This window comes from Dothidotthia symphoricarpi, assembly GCF_010015815.1.
Source record: "Dothidotthia symphoricarpi CBS 119687 unplaced genomic scaffold P153scaffold_5, whole genome shotgun sequence".
NCBI classification, from domain to species: domain Eukaryota; kingdom Fungi; phylum Ascomycota; class Dothideomycetes; order Pleosporales; family Dothidotthiaceae; genus Dothidotthia; species Dothidotthia symphoricarpi.
This window is the reverse complement of record NW_022985012.1, coordinates 1,541,919-1,559,584: the sequence shown is the minus strand read 5'-3', so window position 1 is coordinate 1,559,584 and position 17,666 is coordinate 1,541,919. Positions and strand designations below refer to the sequence as shown.

The window sequence follows — 17,666 nt, the reverse complement described above, 5'->3', positions numbered from 1 at the left end:
ATGGCGTGGCGACGAGAAACAAAGAAAAAAGGCTGACAGAGCAATCATGAAAAACGCAACCTAGGAAAACTTCTCAGCACCCACAGCTGATAACACGCACAAACGCCCCAGGACCAGGTCTATGCGACCTCTCCTCACTCCTCTTAGCAGCTTCCTTCTTCGTCTCCGTGATAAACCTAACGCGCTCCTCGCTCCTCTGCTGCAACTGCGGCGTCTCCTCAGCGAGGCAAATCTCCTCCATCTCAGTACTCCCCTTCTTATCCATCTCCTCGATGCAATCCATCGACGACTTCCCCGCCTCCTTCTCCCTGTAGCTCTCCTTACTCTTCTTCGTACCCAACATGCCCATGGTATTCCACTCCCTCAGACTCTCCCTGCTCTTCTTGCTAGCCAGCATACCCATGCTGTTCCACTCGCGGAGGCTCTCGCGGCTTTTCTTGCTGCCGAGAATGCTTATGCCGCTCCTCTCGCGTAGGCTTTCGCGGCTTTTTTTACCGGCGAGCATGGTCGTTGTGTTGCGCTCCCGTGGGGTTTCTCGGCTTTTTCGTCCTCCTTTGATGCCTATCCATCCCACGAGCCGGATCTGCTCCTCTTCGTCGTCGCTGTTCCAGTCGTCCCACGCACTGGATGTGTTGTGCTGTACGATGCTCGGGCGACTCGCGGGGGACAGCGTTGCTGAGGTATGCGGACGGGCGCTGAGCTCAGCGGTTGAGGTGCCGATGTGCCGTGTGTTGAGGGGCATGGGGTGGACGTTCACGTGGCCAAAGGTGTAAGCGGGAGAGTACGAGTGGGAGGTGTGAGGCCGGGAGGCGGGAGGAAACGTCGGGCTGGTGGGATTGGAGCAAGGGGAGCGTGCGAAGGCGCGTTGGTGGGCGATTTGGTGGCGCAGGAAAGGCTCGTTGGGGTCGGTTAGGGAGCCCTTGCGGCCGCGGTCGAGTTCGGCGTTGTTGAAGTCTGGGCTGCGGGGTGGGTGGAGTGAGGACTGGCGGACGGGTAGATCGACACGCAATGTTGGAGGGGGACACAGGAGAGTGCGCTCAGACGAGGCAGAGTTTGATGTGCTGGACTCGTCTGATGTCGATTCTCTGTGTCGTTGAGGAACATCTGTCCATGCGAAGTTGCGGGATGAAGGACTAAGCGGAGGGGTTATCACTCCGGTAGGCGGGGAGCGGGTCATGGTTGTGTTGCAACGTTCACAGTCGCTCGAAGCATACATGGTGGGTTGCCTGCAGGACCTGCACTTGGCCACGGTACGTAGTGGCGGTGGTGAGATTGCAGCATCTGCAAAGTTAAAATCGAAGCTTATCTTAGCAGACGTGGCGATGGTAAGTGACGGTGACTTGAAGTGATCGTTTCGAATATCAGAAGCAAAATAGCGTTGAGATGTCGGGGCACCGTGGGTTGTTTCTCTTCTTCTTGCATTTTCCACGGCTTCTTTCTCATACTGGTCCCAGAGCTTTGCTGTCTTCTTCTGAGTACAGGGAGCCGCCCGAAGGTTCTTGAAAGGTGACGCTGGCGGACTTTGCGGCAACGATGTTTGTGGAGCGACTGTCGCCATTGTCGTTGACGCCATTGCGTATGTGTACTAACAAGAGAACGAAGATTAAAGATTATAGAAGATGACGACGACAAGGGTCCAAGGTAAGAAAAATGGCTCCAGGGGCATGTACGCAGAATAACGTTGATAACACGTCTCGGTACTTGAGGGGGTATATATGTATACACGAGACCAAAACACTAGATCTGAGCGGTGAGGCAAATTGCTTATGGAGTAACTTCTCGGACCAGACGTAGTTACCATCGATATGTTGGATGATATTCCCATATCAGGATGACCCGCGCTATATTGATCTACGAGGGTACCTCCGGAGGGCGATAGCGTAAACGAGATCTCCGTGTAGCGATGGCGACTTGATCTACCCTGTGTTCTGTCCAATGATCAACGCGCAGGGTGGCATAGTCTAGAAAAAGGAACGCAAGAAGGGTCTATCACGATCTAGCGCGATGGCGCCTGTCGGACAATGCTCTCGAATAATGACGGTAGTATTGGCCTGGACACGCAGTATACCTCACAGCTACGTGAAGACTCTAAGGGTTCAGAACAATGCAGGATGCGTCGAAAGGGAAGTTAAGTGCATCTACTCAATGCATGTATTGGAATGGCGTAGTCGTGCAAGCTCATTCATGTAGTACAGAAGTAGGTGTGAGGTGAAGTATTAGTCAGTGGTGTAGCGTTGTACAATATGCTTAGAATGTGACTTTTCCATCTCTCTCCTCAACCAAAGATTTGAAATAAGGAGGCATATAACAGCAGAATTTATTCGTATCACAAATTTGACCGGAAGACAAAGCACGGAAACCTTCTCGAAGAACTACTTGCCAGACGATGATTATGACGTAGCAACAACGGATGGATCGCAAAGACTTGATAGAGAAGCAAACAGACAACGAGAGTACTTGACCTTGCATGCAATGTGAACGGTTCTTTCAATTGCTCTGTACGAGGAACCTCAGTTTTGTTCTTGGTGGTACTGCGCTCTAGTGTCCAAAAGAAAGAATCGACTTCGTACAGGCTCTCGACATCGCGTCTCATAGGGGCCTTTACATTGCACTGCCAAGTGTGTGAACTACCTTTCACTAACCGAAGGTATCTGTACTCGTTGGATTGTGTATTGGTCGTACACATCTAGGACTGATTGAGTATACTGTGGGTGGCGACAGTTGTTGTGTGAGTGAGGAGTCGGCGAAGTGCTACCCCACAATGATCGCCTTGGCAGCCGCTAGTATGTAGCCCATCGCCACAGAAGCAACAATGGCAATGTCTCTACGAAGACGGGGCAGTTGCTTTGGTCTCCTCGAAGTAAAATTTGAGTGAGCTTCTTGTCAAAGTGAAGACGTATGAGGAATCTACCTCCAGGCCGGGCAAAGAAAGACAAACAACAGGCTATTACCTATGTCGTACCTCAGTCGTTCGAGGGCGACGGACAACATGATTCTTGAATGCTCGATTGACTCGAAAAACCCCAGCTTTACGGTAGCGAAAGCGCTCACGAAGCACAGCAAAAGGCAACTGGGGAGCAGTGAACATGTGGAGACACGACTGCCCCATAGTTTTACGAGTGCTTTATCGATTACGATTGCTTTTCTGGGGGACTGCAGAAGGTCGTGAGATGTACCGACATGTTGTCAGAGCTGCATAGATGAGCCACCTGTCATCTGTGTAAGCGTTGATGAAGAAGGCTTTTTGAAGGGGAGGCGCAAGGCGAAGAGTTAACATTGCGCGAAGTCATGGCCCTGTCGCGTTCATTTCCTTCGCGTGTAGACGACAACTAGGTATCCGAGCTGGCCATCCTTCGACTTCTGTACAGGACACGGTGGGTCGAGTGTTTCGTCATTCAACATTTTCCACGTCGTCAATGAAAAGTCTTGATAGCACACCTTCAGTGTTCTTATCAAGAATTGCTGACACGTGAAAGCGCCCAACATTCATATGACAACCACCATGTTCTCAGCTTTAGGCTGATGTCGCATGCAGGAGGGCCTCGTGAACTGAAAAGTCGAACGACGCAACCACCCCACAGCTTCTCCAGGCCGTGGACCCCGCGAATCGTAGTGTGGGTGGGTGTGGTATGTGAGCGTGACTGCTTCTCCACACGATAGCATGTGAAGGGTGGTTCCGCTGTTGGGACATGTCAAAGCAGTTGTTGCTTGAAGCGGTGGACGCGATTCCCATCAGCATATGCACATGGGTGGCGAGTTCAGTGTGCTGCAGGTCCCATGCTGGGGGGCCAGAGTTGTGCAGGAAGAGGTGCGTTATCGATAGGCGGGATGCTGGACGATCCATGGTGACGGTGGTGTGGTCCCTGCCGTTCATGTGCCACGATGCATTCATGATTTCTGCTGACAAGACGTCGTCGCATCCTCGATGGCTGCGTTGCTTGCACATGCCTTGCCAGCTCGGCGTGGTTTTCCTCTCCACAGCGCACCCAACCTAATGACACGTCCACAACTCACGTCATGACATGCGCGTGACAGGTGGTAGTGACGGAGCACCCCTACCACTGGATACGCACCAATAGCTGCACCGCCTATTACTTGTAGACAGGGAAATCCGGGGAACTTCATCTCTTAAGACACTGGTGTCGTCTGTCCTATCTTTGCACCCTCGACTCGAATACTCGAATACTCGACCTCTTTCAGACTCACTCGACCTCGCTCGACCTCACTCGACGGACCACAACAGTCGCGCATGGCGTACATTCGGATATGTCCTTTCTGTTCGACAACGTCCTCGCGAGAGGCAGCACAGGGCTGCACATAGCAGGAGGAGGGAACAACGCGCAGAGGAAGAGCAGGAGCCATGGCGGGTTCCTCACGCCCCTCGTCCAGCTCGTGAGAGACCCCGTCGGCGCATTGAGCAGCGCCGTCGACAGTCACTACAGCGCCCCTATTGGAGATGCGCTGGGAGAAGACGCAGATCGCAGGCAGGTCCTGTACCTGCGCATGAAAAACGTGGGTACCCAGGATTGGCCGTGCAGCTTTCACGTGCTAACCATCCCCGACCACAGGCCGAATCCTACGACGAATGGAGAGCCGCGGCCACCGATTTGGATGCGCTGGAAGGAAATGACGTCTGGAAAGAGGAGGACAACTCGGAGGAATATCATGCCGCCCTGGTTGCCGCTCGTTTGAGCGAGCTGGACGACGCGCGCCTCAACTGCGATGTGACGAGGATGATGTTCCTCATACGCACGGCCCTCACACGGGGACTAGGGGACATGGGCGACCTGCGGCTGTACAAGCACTCGCATATTGGGACCAAGAAGTTGATCGAGAGATACATTGATTCTGCGCAAAGCACAATGGCCGCTCTTCTGGACGTCTCGGAGAAACAAGGCAACCAATGCCCTATTGATCCGTCCATCATGGTTGAGCAGTTGCTGAATGCTCGTCAGTCGTTTGGTCGGAGTGCCTTGCTGTTGTCTGGAGGTGGAACCTTTGGCATGAACCACATAGGCGTCGTAAAGAGCCTGTGGGACGCTAGCTTGCTCCCGCGTATCATATCTGGCGCATCAGCTGGAAGTATTGTCAGCGCTGTACTATGCACCAGGACTGACGAGGAGATCCCGGACTTCTTGCTTGACTTCTGCTACGGGGATCTAGCTGTATTTGAGAAGGTAGGAGAGCCAGAGAGCATCATGCAAAAGGTGGTGCGTTTGTTCAAGACTGGCAGCTTTTTCGACATCTCCCATCTGGCGCGTGTCATGAGAGATTTGCTCGGCGATACGACCTTTCAGGAGGCATACAATCGGACTCGGCGCATCTTGAACATTCCTGTGTCTACCTCGTCTCTCTATGAACTCCCCAGGCTTTTGAATTACGTGACAGCGCCCAATGTTATGATTTGGTCAGCAGTGTAAGCTCTAGTCTTGTTTCGTCATCACATTTCACGAGGTGTTCGTACTAATATGTCGCAGATGTACTTCCTGCTCTGTTCCAGTCGTCTACAAGAAAGCATCCCTCCTAGCGAAAGACCCGAAAACCGGCAAAGAAGTGCCCTGGGATGCCAATCCAGATGCAGCATGGATCGATGGTTCCGTTGACAACGACCTCCCCATGACGCGCCTCGCCGAGATGTTCAACGTCAATCATTTTATTGTCTCCCAAGTCAACCCGCACGTGGTCCCATTCTTAGCAAAAGAAGAAGAAATCATTGCCACCGAAGCACAGCAGAACCCTGCTTTCTTTGCACGGTCTAGTTGGGTGAGCACTGCAGTCAGTCTCGGCAGGGGAGAACTACTGCATCGACTCCAAGTCGTGGCCGATGCGGGCATCTTCCCGAACTACGTGACAAAGATCAAATCCATTCTTAGCCAGCGCTACTCTGGTGATATCAACATCTTCCCAGCCATTGCGTACGCCGATTTCCCCAAGGTCCTCACCAACCCAACGAGTGATTATATGCTGGGGTGCCTGCTCACTGGCCAACGAGCCACTTGGCCGAAGCTTTCGCGGGTGCGGAACCACGTCGCCATCGAACTTGCACTCGACGATCTCATTCAGAAAATGAGGGCGCGAGTCGTCTTCAGGCCAAGCCAGGTCGATCTTGGTCGGAACAATCTAAGTAGAGCCATCTCTCAAGGGAACCTACGCTCTCGGGAAGAGCAAGCCACATCGGAGGAGAAGACTGCACGCTTCGAGCACAAGACCGCGCCGTCCAGTCCGCTTCTCCAAAAGTCTGGCTTCGCTAGCCCATTCCTATCACGTTCCAGCTTGAAAACACACGATCAACCTATATTCCCACCTAGACGAAATCCAGCCTTCAAAAGAGCCAAGACTAGGTCTACTTACGATCCCGTCACAGACAAGTCCGAAGACTCGTCAGACCGCGACTACTTTGCAGAAGTCGACTCAGACACCTCGGCCATCCTCTCCTCGCCCTCGCCCCCTACATCGCCCTCGGTTAACGGTCCCACTCTGTGGCCCTCGTCGTCACGGCACATGTTTTTCTCCCCCATCTCGCCACCTTGTGTACCATCCACTGCCACCGCGTCCGATCGTCGCAACGGCACATTGCTCAACCTTGCCATGACGTCTGCTGCGCCGAGTTCACCAGAACAGCGATACAAGCGATTATTTCACCCGCCTGAACCTGTCGCGTCTGATGTTTTCTCCGCGAAGGAATCAGAGCAGCATGGCGAGGATGGGGTACCCGCGACGCCCCTCTTAGACTCCACACCCAGGAGCAGACGGGGTAGCGTTCATGGATCGGGACTGGGGCTTATTCTCGATCCGTCGGGGACTAGGGGAATGTTGTTGAGGAAAAAGAGCTTCAAGAATTTCCTTGAATTATGAAGTTGTGTCGAGCGTTTTGTTAATCGTACTTTTCATTTGCATATGAGCCAATTCGTGCCTTTTTCCTTGGTTGGTCAACATTGATACACATTCCCATTCGGTTGTCAGGTAGCAAGCGTCATAACATTCAAGTAGACGTAGATGTTAGTTAGACGTAACAGTCATGTAGAAAATAGACCCTTATATCCTATACACACAACCCTCTTCCGTATCCTTACAACCACCCTCCACATGCCATCCCTTCTTTCCCCCAACATCAACACGCACACTCACACCCTCCGCCCCCCCTCATCCCACTTAGTCCGTATCTCCGCCCGATACCGATTATACAACTCATACCCCACAACGAGTATGATCGGTATCCCCACGATGATCGACGTCACGCGCCGCGCAGCAGGCTTGTACTTGTCCGGCAGCCGGATGTCGGGCGTGGGCTCGATGATGCGGCGCGATTGTGGGGCTCTGTAGCCTGGCGCGGGAGCAGGGCGGGGGTGGGGCGGCGCGGGGCGCGCAAACGTCTTGTTCGTGCTCGTGCTGGGGTTTGTGGGCGTGGATGTGGGCGAGGGGGCGCGCAGCGGGTTGCGCGGGAGGGGGATGGTGGTTGTGCGCGGGTATGGGGGCCCGGTGCTAGGCGTGGGGTGCGGTGTTTTGCCTGGTGTTGGGGTTGCGGGTGTGGGCTGTTGTTGGCGTGGGGATGGGGGTGGGTTCGGTGTGGATGTGGGCGCGGGTCTTTTCGTTGACTTTGGCGCAGGAGGATTCGTGCCTCTGGCGAGCGGCTTCTTGTCTACTGCTCTCCGCTTGCTTGTTGTTGAGGACATCCTCACGCTTGTCTTCTTCGCGGTTGTGTGTATTGTGCGCACGGTGCGAGGGGCTGGATGCCGCGGTCGTTGGAGCATCGTTGTGAAGAGTTCAGCAGTTCGATCGGTAGGCAAGGGTGTAAGGAGAGCGTGTATACACGTTGCGGCGCAATGGGAGGTTGGACGCGTCGAGAGCTCTGGGATGAATGAGATTTCAATATTACCGCGGAGATAGCAGCTAATCTCCGCAGCTTGTATACATGCGTAGAGTGACATGTCCATTGAGTACTCTTCACTTTTTGACACAGATTCACATGCTGACTTGCAGCTACTCACTTTACCAGAGACACACGTATGATCATGTTCGCTATTGGGATGTGCGTGGTAGAAAGCCTACTCCTAGGCAAGTTTGATAATATTAACATAGACCTCAATCGCGATATCCATCCAGCATCGATCAGTGTGCCTATACGCCGTACAAAATGAGGCATTCGCAATAAGCACCATGACCTCGAATTCAACCAAAACCATTTCCATGCAAATACCCGCTTAAATGCGCAACGCCGTTGTCCCCGTCAACACCTTCAACCTCTGACGCTTGCTGTATCAATGCTCCATGACCTGAACTCCCATAGCGATGTCTCAACTCTTGCTCAACCGTGCTCACCAGATATTCCTCGAATGCACCAGTTTCGGCTCCCGACCATCTAGACGAATGACTTTGTACCATCCGTTCGCAAGTTGTGTATGGTCCTCCATCGTAATCTGACGACCAAGGAAGAACTTTGCAAGATTGGGCAAGTACGTCAGCATGTTCGCCTGTGGTTGCGCATCCGGAAGCATGAGGTGAGTGATCGCGTGACGCTGCTTGCGAGAGAGCCGGTTCTCCATGAATAAGAAGTTCCACATGGTGAGGTGAGAGTCGAATGCGATGACGTTGAGCTCGTACGGCATGATGGATGTCTCTTGGTGCAGCTGGCGACATACACCGTTCAACAGCGTAAATCCAGTCGAGGTTTTGATCCATGGCTGCTCTGTTTGCTTGTATGGAGATGCCTTGCCTTTGAAAACGGTACAGTGGTACTTGAAGACCGGACTTAGAATGGGCGGCTTGTCATAGCCCGTTCTGTCGAGTTGGTAGGTCTTGTAGCATATGTTGATGGTGTTACCGCCAAGAACGTGCTTGTAAATGCGTTCTCGGACGTTAGCAGGCAGACGTAGGAGTGGTGAGTTGGACTGGTTTGCATGCCACCTGCAACGATCAGTTGTAGCTTGAAGAGTAAACCAGCGATACTTACAATCGAGCCTCTTTAGACCTCTTCGACATATAGTCACCATGAATGTCTTTGCGCGGTGCCGGGGTCTTGTCAGATTCATACTCTCTAGGTGTATACGACGGTTCGGTTTTCTCGTTATCGATGATTTTCTCCAACAGTTTCGATGTTTCTATCGACCCATTGGCGGTAGCAGTTTTCGATGCAGGTGAGATTGCGCAACCGTTTGAACTCGATGGCCTACTGCTTATACCATAACCACTAGGTTTCTGGACTTCTGCAGGTGGTGTGGGAAGATAACTAGATTGGGGCCTAGTATTGCTTTGCTTGGAGTTCCTCCGACCTTTCATAGTCGTATTGAAAGCGTCTCTACTGCCGTGAATGCTGGCCTGCTGCGGTATTGCTAGATTTGACCGTCCATTGGCGACTTTGTCGAATACACTTGTAGGCTTACCGTTCGGCTCGGAACACTTTTCGACATCCATTCCATCCTCGGGAATAGAAACAGGCCCTCCAAACCTGCCCGATGCTCTCTTTAGTGTTGAGGCCACTGTTCCCGTTCGGCTTGATGTTGGGGTAAGCCAACTCTGCTCGTCTGTATCATCTTGCTTGAGTCGCTTTCTGCTATCCGGAGATGGATCGTTCTTGTAGGCGTTCCGCTGCTTTTCTCGATTTGAGTAGGTGCGCTTCCCCACCATAATGTTGCGGAAGAACTCCAAAACTTTTGCTAGCAGATAGAAAATGGTTGCGTGATGTGAGTAAAACTCTCTAAAATAGTTAAGGCGCCTATGGCGAGGAAGTCGCTATGCGGCTGAGATGCGTTGCGGCAGTCAAAGGTGGAGATCGCGCTTTCCAGGATTGTGTCGCGTCCGAAAAGAGCTCAAAATGGCATGTCCTTTGTGGCGCAATGAAAGAAGTCGCGAAGCTATTTGGTGCTGCAGATCAGACGTGATGGAATTGCGTAATCGTCCAATGAAGCCCCTCAGCCTAGGCGCACGAACACGACAAAAACAATCGGCTTTGAGATTGTGCACGATCAGATAGGTTTCAAAGGAGTACAAGTCGGGTTAGGATCACAAGTGGGACAAGTCTGGGGAAACCGGAGGTCGTGTATGATTTCAGCTCGCGGTTGAGACGCGCCGCGTACCGTCATCATTTCCGGGCTAGCGTCGCACTAAATGCTTTCACGTTCACCGGCCGCTAGTCAAAGAGCCTGGGCAAATTATAATTGGTTTGTCAAACGCAAAACAGTCGTCGCAACCCCTTTCTTCGACCGCCCTCACGTTCACTGCGATTTGTATAGGTAGCGCAACCTGCACCCTTCGACGCTGCCAAACACAGCAGGTCTTCACGTGATACTATCGAAACAGTACCATGTAGCTCCGCAATCAGCCACCAGCTATGCAAACGACTTGCTACGCCAACACTGCTGTGACTCTATGCACAGCACCAGCCTCGTGGTAACTTGTCCACAATCGGGGAGGACTGTACACAGAAGACTCGGTCAAACTCTCTATTAAACAAGCGGCGCCCACACCAATGAGCTCTAGATCCCTGCTCGATAGCCGTTGTAACTGGTAATTAAAGCGAAGATGTTCAAACGGTTCGTGGATTTCTCGTCGTTGAAGAGTGCGCAGTTTCTGCAGAGTCCTACGGATTTGTGCCATATCTTTTACTTGAAGCCTCACTATGTTGTTCGACGAGGAAGGCCTCTGAGTGCCTCGTTTTCTTCGTCAATCATCAAGGTAGGGAGTCGATGTGTGCGCAGCACAGATGAAACTTGTTTTTTCCGGGATGGTTGTTCTCAACGTCTCATCATTTCTCGTCTTCATTAGGACCTCAGACCTGAGCAAGAGTAGCTCTATCAACCTAACATCATCGTTTGCTTACTTTCGTACTACCTCATCTCACTTTCGGTGTCGGAATCATCGGCGTATCACATTCATCATCTCGCCACGCTCAGATGCTTTCGCAGAGGAAGCTACTTCGACAACGATAGATCCGTCGCAGGTGTTACCGGGGGGCCAAGGAAAATGGGACAGTATACATTTGAACTGCTCTCAATTCCTCAGTCGACCAGATTCAAAGACTTTGATCGACAGCAAGAAGCCTCTGAGAATGCTTGTATCATTTCCTTTCAAGTGTAGACCTTGGTAGCTAAATGTTGTTCTGGTGTACAGCTAAAAGATCTGTGATCACTACATCACTATCAATGACATATGCTGGCTGGAATGAAGTCATGTTTATCAATCAGGCGAGGTAGGCGTGTTTTAATCGCACCTACATAGAGCGTAGAGTCTGTATGTGGGATTGACAAAAGATGGACGCAGCGATGCTGGCGGAAGCGAGTAGGCGCCTGAAAAACTGTGATGGTGGTGATATGGTGGCTGTTAGCACTTGAAGTACAGGCTTTTGCGTCACCTCGCAGTGAGGGTACTCCAGGTGTGTTGGACGCTACTTCCTCATCGACCTTCGTTTCCTCAACGCCACTTGCTCTACGTCTCTTGGTCCTCTTGCGACGTCACTTTCAGTCATCTCACATCATCGCACTCACACCACAGCACCACGTCTCTTCTTATTTATCATCCATATTTCCTTTCTTATCTTATCTAAAGGTTGGCGCCGCCCGCCTGGGTCGTGCTGACTTGGCAACGACCAGGCCACGAAGTGAGGAAGTCGCCTTCACCTCGACACTTTGACGCAAACAACTCCACCTCGAAGATCTGATCCACTAACCTCGACTCACCAACCTCGACCTCATCCACATTCGTACGCCCATCAACTGCATTACATCTAACATGCCATATATCACGAAGAAGCAAGGTACGTATGAACAGGTACAAAGCAACAGACGCTGCTAACGGTATCACAGCTGCTGACCCAGTCCTCTCGTGGGACGCTTTTCCGCCTCCACCACCTGAGGCTGAAGCGTGGGAGCCGGATCCTGACTCTATCGCAAAGTCTGGCACGCTCAAGGATCCTCGCTTCAACCGCGACCCATATGCAGAGAAAAAGGCGGCAGCTCTTAAACGCGATGCCCGTTTTTTCGCCGTGCCCGACGATCTTGCCTCAAGTACGTCTTCTTCGTCATCTTCCTCAGTGAGCGGGACAACGCCAGTTCCTCCGGAGATTGGAGGATGGCCAGCTCCTGGCACTCGCACGTTTCGTAGCGTCACGAAAGCCACGTCTGTTTCTCCGCTGCCTCCCACGCCGTCGTCGATGATCCGGCCTCGTACACCTACTATATCCACCGCATCCATGACATCTATCTCTCCCGCCAAAGTGCCCGCTTGGGCTGGACCCCTCGAGAAGCTCCTCGCTGAAGAGGCTGTTAAGCCTGATGCCCGATCTGCTGTACGAGCTGTGGTACAACCTACGGTACCAATCGCTAAACCAACTCGATCATCAATCCCGCCCCATCTGCGGAAGATGAGCACTACAGCAGTCAACACGGTTGTGAAGGGCGAAAACAACCGCAACGATGCAGATCTGGCATGGAAATTAGCCACAACTGAGTTGGAGGGCGGCGGCACGAAGCAAGTGAGTATTGGACTGAAAATAGCTTGACATATACTAATCAGACAAGGGACTTCAGCTGCAGAAGCATGTGCTCCGCCAATACAAGGCAGAGAAGCCTGAGCCTGCGAAGAGACAGGTGCTTGCAAAACATGGCAATCTTCAGCTCGCGAACGGAAACAGTGACGCCTTTCAGGCTAATCACCAACGCTATCTCGACGTTAAGCTCGTTTCTATGTTGGAAGACGAACTCGACCTAGGCAAGCGCGCAACCAAGAGAGAGCTCATGGCCATGAGCAATACGGATCTCAAGAGCTACCTCACGAAAGCTACTTCCGCCCACAAGCACTGGTGGATTGCTGAACAAAAGTCGCTGAAGAAGAGCAACACATTTAACCTGGAGCAAGAGTTGGCCCAGTTCCAGGCCAAGGACAAGGCAGTGTTCAACTCCAGCAACAAGAACCGATAAGGCTTTTGCATCTGCAGGTACAAGGTATGTTCAACAATAGTTTGCGAACGATAGGCTAGAGTTGATGAGGCGGAACAGCTTTTCTCGTATATCCTAAGCGATGTCAATCTTCTTCCCAAATTGCATCACACCAGCAGAATTGAGGCACGCCCTGTATGTCTCATGGAGAAGGCAATCTCCGGATTTCCAACGCCATTCAGAGCCATTGCATTAGCTGGTTGACGCATTGCATAACTGCTCGATAGAGGCGGCGGCGCATAGCATACTATCATGAAAAGGCTATGATAGCGCATCTAAAAAGTATAGTGCAGCATCTGAATTCTAATTACATCAATTTCTTACCACCATCGTGCCTGCATAATTGGCATTGTCTCATCGTGTGAGCGCTCTAATCTTCAGATCAAACGCGCAAGGCGTTGTTTCAAGCAAACTTCAACAATGACTTGGCAAAACACAATCTGTGACAATTCACTGCGTTTGCGTAGAGCTTAAAGCAGTATCGTTTCTCGCCCCCCCTGATGGAATTCAGCAGTGAAGTACGCGCTCATTGCAGCCGCCTGAAAAGACAAAAGCCATGTCCACGCAAGACCAGCCCCTAGGATCGGGTCAGAAAACCGAAAACAGCATGTGCGAAATCGGGAGTGTAGATCAAAAATCGAGTGCGAACTCTAGCGATATGACGACCCTCTACCACTTTCCCCAAGCTCTAGAACTCAGCGCTAGTCGATTCCGAGAGCGGACGAGGGACACCACCGCGCCGCCGAACCCCGGAACACTAGGCCCCACGAAGACTCTGCATGAGCAAGGGGACGACCAACCTGCGATTACGCTTACAACGTACAACTCTGCCTCCTCTCCCTCTGAGCCACTCAACGCCGGAGGGTTGGCTAATGAACCGGATGCCACCAACAAAGACTCACCAGAGGGGAACAAGACCCAGGTTTCGAACCAGTGTATTACGGATATCCGTACTTCTGCGGAGGATGAGGGGCCGGAGTTAGTACGGCTACGATGTGAGTTGGACGACTATTGGATGGGGTTGCAACTGGAGTTTGAGGAAAAGACGGGGAGGGTATGGGTCCCGTTGCGGGGGTGGGGAAGGGAAGAGTGGGTCTGGGGTGGCGACGACGACGTCGAAGTGGATGGAGATGAGGATGGGGTGTTTGATTGGTTGGACGAAGGAGTGGAGGTTTGATACGGTCGACTTGCACTTGCTGGGCACTCGTAAGATTGTTTTGGGACCATGTATTTGCTTGGGATGGCCTGGTTACCCGCGTGACCATTCGGGAGTGTAGGCGGATTCTCTAAAAATATTCTGGAACCTGCGTTTGCCTTGCGCACAAGTTATTACGAGCAGTCTGATTCGTGTCGTCACAGCGGACCAGATGGATTGCAAGATGCATTTGATTGCGAACCATGGCTCTTGTGATTTCACAATGCCGTGCATTCCTACGAGGCCCATGATGAGCAAGCTCGGAACTCCTGAGTTATGATAGGTCGCAGCGCAAAAACTCACGTGAGTAAGCAGAGGTAGTGAAGTGTGGAACGCTAGACTGCCGCGCATCCACTATGTTCCTGACTCACCAACATCGGGAATCGGGTTTCAACGAAACGAGGCCGGGCATTGTGGCGGAGAATATCGTTGGATTTGGCGGATAGAGGCAAATAGCAGAGAGTTCATCGTAAAGCAGGACAAGGTGATGCTAGAGAAGCCAATTCAGTCACCGTTGCGCATTCAAAGCCATCGATTTAGCCGCTTTGAACCAGTTTGATAGAGAACTAAACCAGAAGCCTAGCTATTCAACGATCCTAAAATAGCCCAAGCGTTTCTAGTTCAAGGCCCGTTAGGCGTTGGTGGAAACTAAGCAAGGCCTAAGAATTCTCCGTTTCTGGTGAACCATGGGATTGAGAGCGAACAGTCTTGAAGATCTACAGCGAAAGACCGTTTCAACTTCATCGTTGGCAATAAGCTCGTGGTATCTTGGTTCTATTTCCCCGCTAGATATTTGCTGCGAATCATCTCCAGATCAAAGATGAACGATTGTCTGAAAGGTCTAAGGCGAATTAGTATAAATACCTGAGTTATCCTGCTCCTCTTGCGATATCAGTTCCTAGCAAGACTTCCTTTGACTTCAAGGTACCAAAGATATATAAACATATCTTTGAACTGACTAGATATGGTAAGAACACAAACATTTCCAGTCTCACTCCTCTTGTACTGTTCGCTTAACAGATGATATACTGATACCCTCCAGGCTACTCACAGCAGGCACACCAGCGATGGGAGTGTCGAATCCGCGGGGAAGAAGGAGGCGACCGCTTCAGGGGTCGTAGCAGTCTCCACCGAGGCTTCTGTGCTGGTTGAACCCAGTGGCCCGTTGTTGCTCGACGAGGCAAACGCCGTGGAGCACACGGCGTACATGTGGTCCACCAAGAAGAAGTGGTGGATTCTTACCGTCGTGGCGCTCTGCCAGACGAGTATGAGTAAGTACCTGTTCAGATGTGGATCTACAGTCCTGTAGTACGGTTTCTGACAGATGACAGACTTCAACGCGGCCGTATACGGCAATGCGATTGGTCGCCTCAACGACCACTACAACCTCGGTGACAACCACTTCACCAACGCCAGGGCGGGGATGGCGTACTTCCTCATCCTCTACGGGATTGGTTGCGAGCTGTGGGCGCCGTGGTCGGAGGAGTACGGTCGCTTTTGGGTGATGCAGATCTCCCTGGGCACTGTCAACCTCTGGCAGATCCTGGCTGGCGCAAGCAGCCATTGGTGGATGGTTCTTCTCGCGCGTTGTCTCGGTGGTCTCTGCTCGGCAGGAGGCTCTGTCACCCTTGGCATGGTCGCCGACATGTTCGACTCCGAGGAGCAGCAGTACGCTGTGCTCTGGGCTAGCTTGTGGTCTTGTCTTGGTTCCGGTATGTCACCAATCCCTATACTTCGTTCACAGCCAACAACACCTATGAATGGACTACAAGCTGCGAGCATCATGCTAACAGGCCTCTAGTTGTCGGTGGTATCTGCGGAGGTTCGATCGAGCAGTACCTTGACTGGCGATGGAACTTCTGGATCCAGCTCATGTTCGGCTGCGTCGTCCAGGGCGTCCACTTCTTCGTGGTTCCCGAAAGTCGTGCCACGGTCATGCTCAACAAGCATGCGAAGAAGCTGCGCAAGGCTGGCCAAGGCGACGTCCGGGGCCCTACTGAGCAGCACAAGCTGGACAAGAAGGAGATCCTGGCGATTATGGGTCGTCCATACAAAATGCTGGTCTGCGAGCCCATCGTCGGCTTCTTGTCTCTGCTCAGTGGATTCGCCGACGCCCTGATCTTCAGCTTCCTGGAGTCCTATAGCTACGTGTTCAAGGACTCCGCTTGGAACTTTACCGCGAGCCAGCTGGGCCTTGCCTTGATTGCACTGTTCATTGGTTACTGGTGCGCATGGGGATCGTACCTTCCGGTCATCAGGCGGCACAACCAGCAGCGAAAGGCGGGTAAAGAGCTTACCCCCGAGAGCAGGCTGTGGTTCCTCCAGTACGTCGTGCTTGGACTCCCGATCGGCCTCTTGGGCTCCGCCTTTGTGGTGGGAGGGCCGCCTATCCCGTGTATTGCGCCTCTCATCTTTGCGGTTCTGATCGGCTGGGCCAACATGGCCATCTACTACGCCACGATCGATTACATGGTCGCGGCGTATGGAGGGATGTATGCTGCTTCTGCCACCGGCGGTAACGGCTTCTCGCGGGATGTTCTTGCTGGCCTCTGCTCCTTCTACACAGGTCCCATGTACCACAAGCTAGGGACCAAGAACGCGACGTGGATACTCTTCGCCCTCTCCGTAGTTGTATGCATCCCGGTGTATGTCATCTACCATAAGGGCCCCCAGATCAGGGCTCGAAGCAAGTACGCGGAGAAGGTCCAGGCGGAGAGAGAAAAGAACGCCGCAGCCCGCGAAAAGATCGCCGAGAGGCAGCAGGCTCTGCAAGCTGCGGGGAACGCCCAGGTGTAGTCGAGTTTCTTTGGACAAGCAATGGCTTGAGTTCCAGTTGTGAGTCCTCCGCTATGTAACCCAGTGCTTCATCCCAGGCACGCGAACAACTTAGCTGATATTCTAGCAGGAGCGCGGTGTAATGTTTTGTTCTTCGGTCAGTCGATTGGTCTCGCGTGCATGTTTTCACGATACCCCACAGGTCAACGGCCACAATGAAGGCGGAGTTTTGGGTGTGCTAGATTGCTCTTCATTGCTGTACTCCAGTTTTGTTTTAGTTCTCGCATTTCAGTGTTTTTGATATTTCCCGTGGTCGCGATAGGGCCCTGTAGGTAGAAGGAAGGAGGCGACGTCGCCGGTACATGCAGCTAATGAAGCGTCATTACCGATGTACAATGTGAGCACAACCGCGACAAATGATGTTGTTAGCCTTGCGCGTCTAGCCCGACGTGTCATACTCGATTGCATAGGGCCTCGAACTTTGTACTTCCGCCAATGCGCAAACGTGGCGTGCTGGGAATGGGCATGCGCAAAGCAGCTTCAACGCCATTGGTGGCACTGTCCAGCTAGATGCGGATGGCCCGCAAAGCCTCAAAATATTTTCATAGATTGTTCTGACTTAGAGCTCTTCGTTGTGGAGTACAATGTGTGTTGTCATTGTCGAGGTAACACTCCAACTCCTCACTAAGAACGTGCTTTGCCAAGGCGGTGCTAACTCCACAGCGCGGACTCCCTGATCATCACGAATAACGTCCGAAAGCGAAAAG

At 52.3% G+C, this 17,666-nt stretch overlaps 7 protein-coding genes across 7 annotated transcripts; 4 read left to right on the top strand and 3 right to left on the bottom strand.

Moving 5' to 3' along the window:
• Nucleotides 1–559: 559 nt before the first annotated feature.
• On the bottom strand, nucleotides 560–1,573 carry P153DRAFT_275721 (uncharacterized protein; the record flags this gene model as incomplete). The annotated part of the gene is made up of 1 exon (XM_033662939.1): nucleotides 560–1,573. A coding segment is annotated over one exon (1,014 nt), but the record flags the coding sequence as incomplete, so codon positions are not given.
• A 2,339-nt stretch (nucleotides 1,574–3,912) lies between these two features.
• On the top strand, nucleotides 3,913–7,050 carry P153DRAFT_364820 (patatin-domain-containing protein). Its single transcript, XM_033667688.1, has 3 exons — nucleotides 3,913–4,512; nucleotides 4,569–5,416; nucleotides 5,478–7,050. Exons 1-3 carry the CDS (start codon nucleotides 4,267–4,269, stop codon nucleotides 6,853–6,855), a joined length of 2,472 nt encoding a protein of 823 aa, XP_033526806.1. The 5' UTR covers nucleotides 3,913–4,266; the 3' UTR covers nucleotides 6,856–7,050.
• Nucleotides 6,841–7,830, bottom strand: P153DRAFT_364819 (uncharacterized protein). The gene has a single exon (XM_033667687.1). The coding sequence runs from the start codon at nucleotides 7,749–7,751 to the stop codon at nucleotides 7,125–7,127; it is 627 nt and encodes a 208-aa protein (XP_033526805.1). The 5' UTR covers nucleotides 7,752–7,830; the 3' UTR covers nucleotides 6,841–7,124.
• A 178-nt stretch (nucleotides 7,831–8,008) lies between these two features.
• Nucleotides 8,009–10,029, bottom strand: P153DRAFT_429557 (uncharacterized protein). Its single transcript, XM_033672780.1, has 2 exons — nucleotides 8,951–10,029; nucleotides 8,009–8,904 (listed from the first exon to the last, which is right to left on the bottom strand). The coding sequence occupies exons 1-2, from the start codon at nucleotides 9,622–9,624 to the stop codon at nucleotides 8,316–8,318; spliced, it is 1,263 nt and encodes a 420-aa protein (XP_033526804.1). The 5' UTR covers nucleotides 9,625–10,029; the 3' UTR covers nucleotides 8,009–8,315.
• A 2,629-nt stretch (nucleotides 10,030–12,658) lies between these two features.
• Nucleotides 12,659–13,162, top strand: P153DRAFT_364817 (uncharacterized protein). Its single transcript, XM_033667686.1, has 2 exons — nucleotides 12,659–12,935; nucleotides 12,990–13,162. Exon 1 carries the CDS (start codon nucleotides 12,678–12,680, stop codon nucleotides 12,909–12,911), a length of 234 nt encoding a protein of 77 aa, XP_033526803.1. The 5' UTR covers nucleotides 12,659–12,677; the 3' UTR covers nucleotides 12,912–12,935; nucleotides 12,990–13,162.
• A 323-nt stretch (nucleotides 13,163–13,485) lies between these two features.
• Nucleotides 13,486–14,279, top strand: P153DRAFT_429555 (uncharacterized protein; the record flags this gene model as incomplete). The annotated part of the gene is made up of 1 exon (XM_033672779.1): nucleotides 13,486–14,279. One exon carries the CDS (start codon nucleotides 13,486–13,488, stop codon nucleotides 14,104–14,106), a length of 621 nt encoding a protein of 206 aa, XP_033526802.1. The 3' UTR covers nucleotides 14,107–14,279.
• An 809-nt stretch (nucleotides 14,280–15,088) lies between these two features.
• P153DRAFT_374152 (MFS general substrate transporter) lies at nucleotides 15,089–16,920 on the top strand (the record flags this gene model as incomplete). The annotated part of the gene is made up of 4 exons (XM_033669501.1): nucleotides 15,089–15,126; nucleotides 15,283–15,395; nucleotides 15,456–15,836; nucleotides 15,926–16,920. 4 exons carry the CDS (start codon nucleotides 15,089–15,091, stop codon nucleotides 16,918–16,920), a joined length of 1,527 nt encoding a protein of 508 aa, XP_033526801.1.
• Between the last annotated feature and the right edge of the window lie 746 nt (nucleotides 16,921–17,666).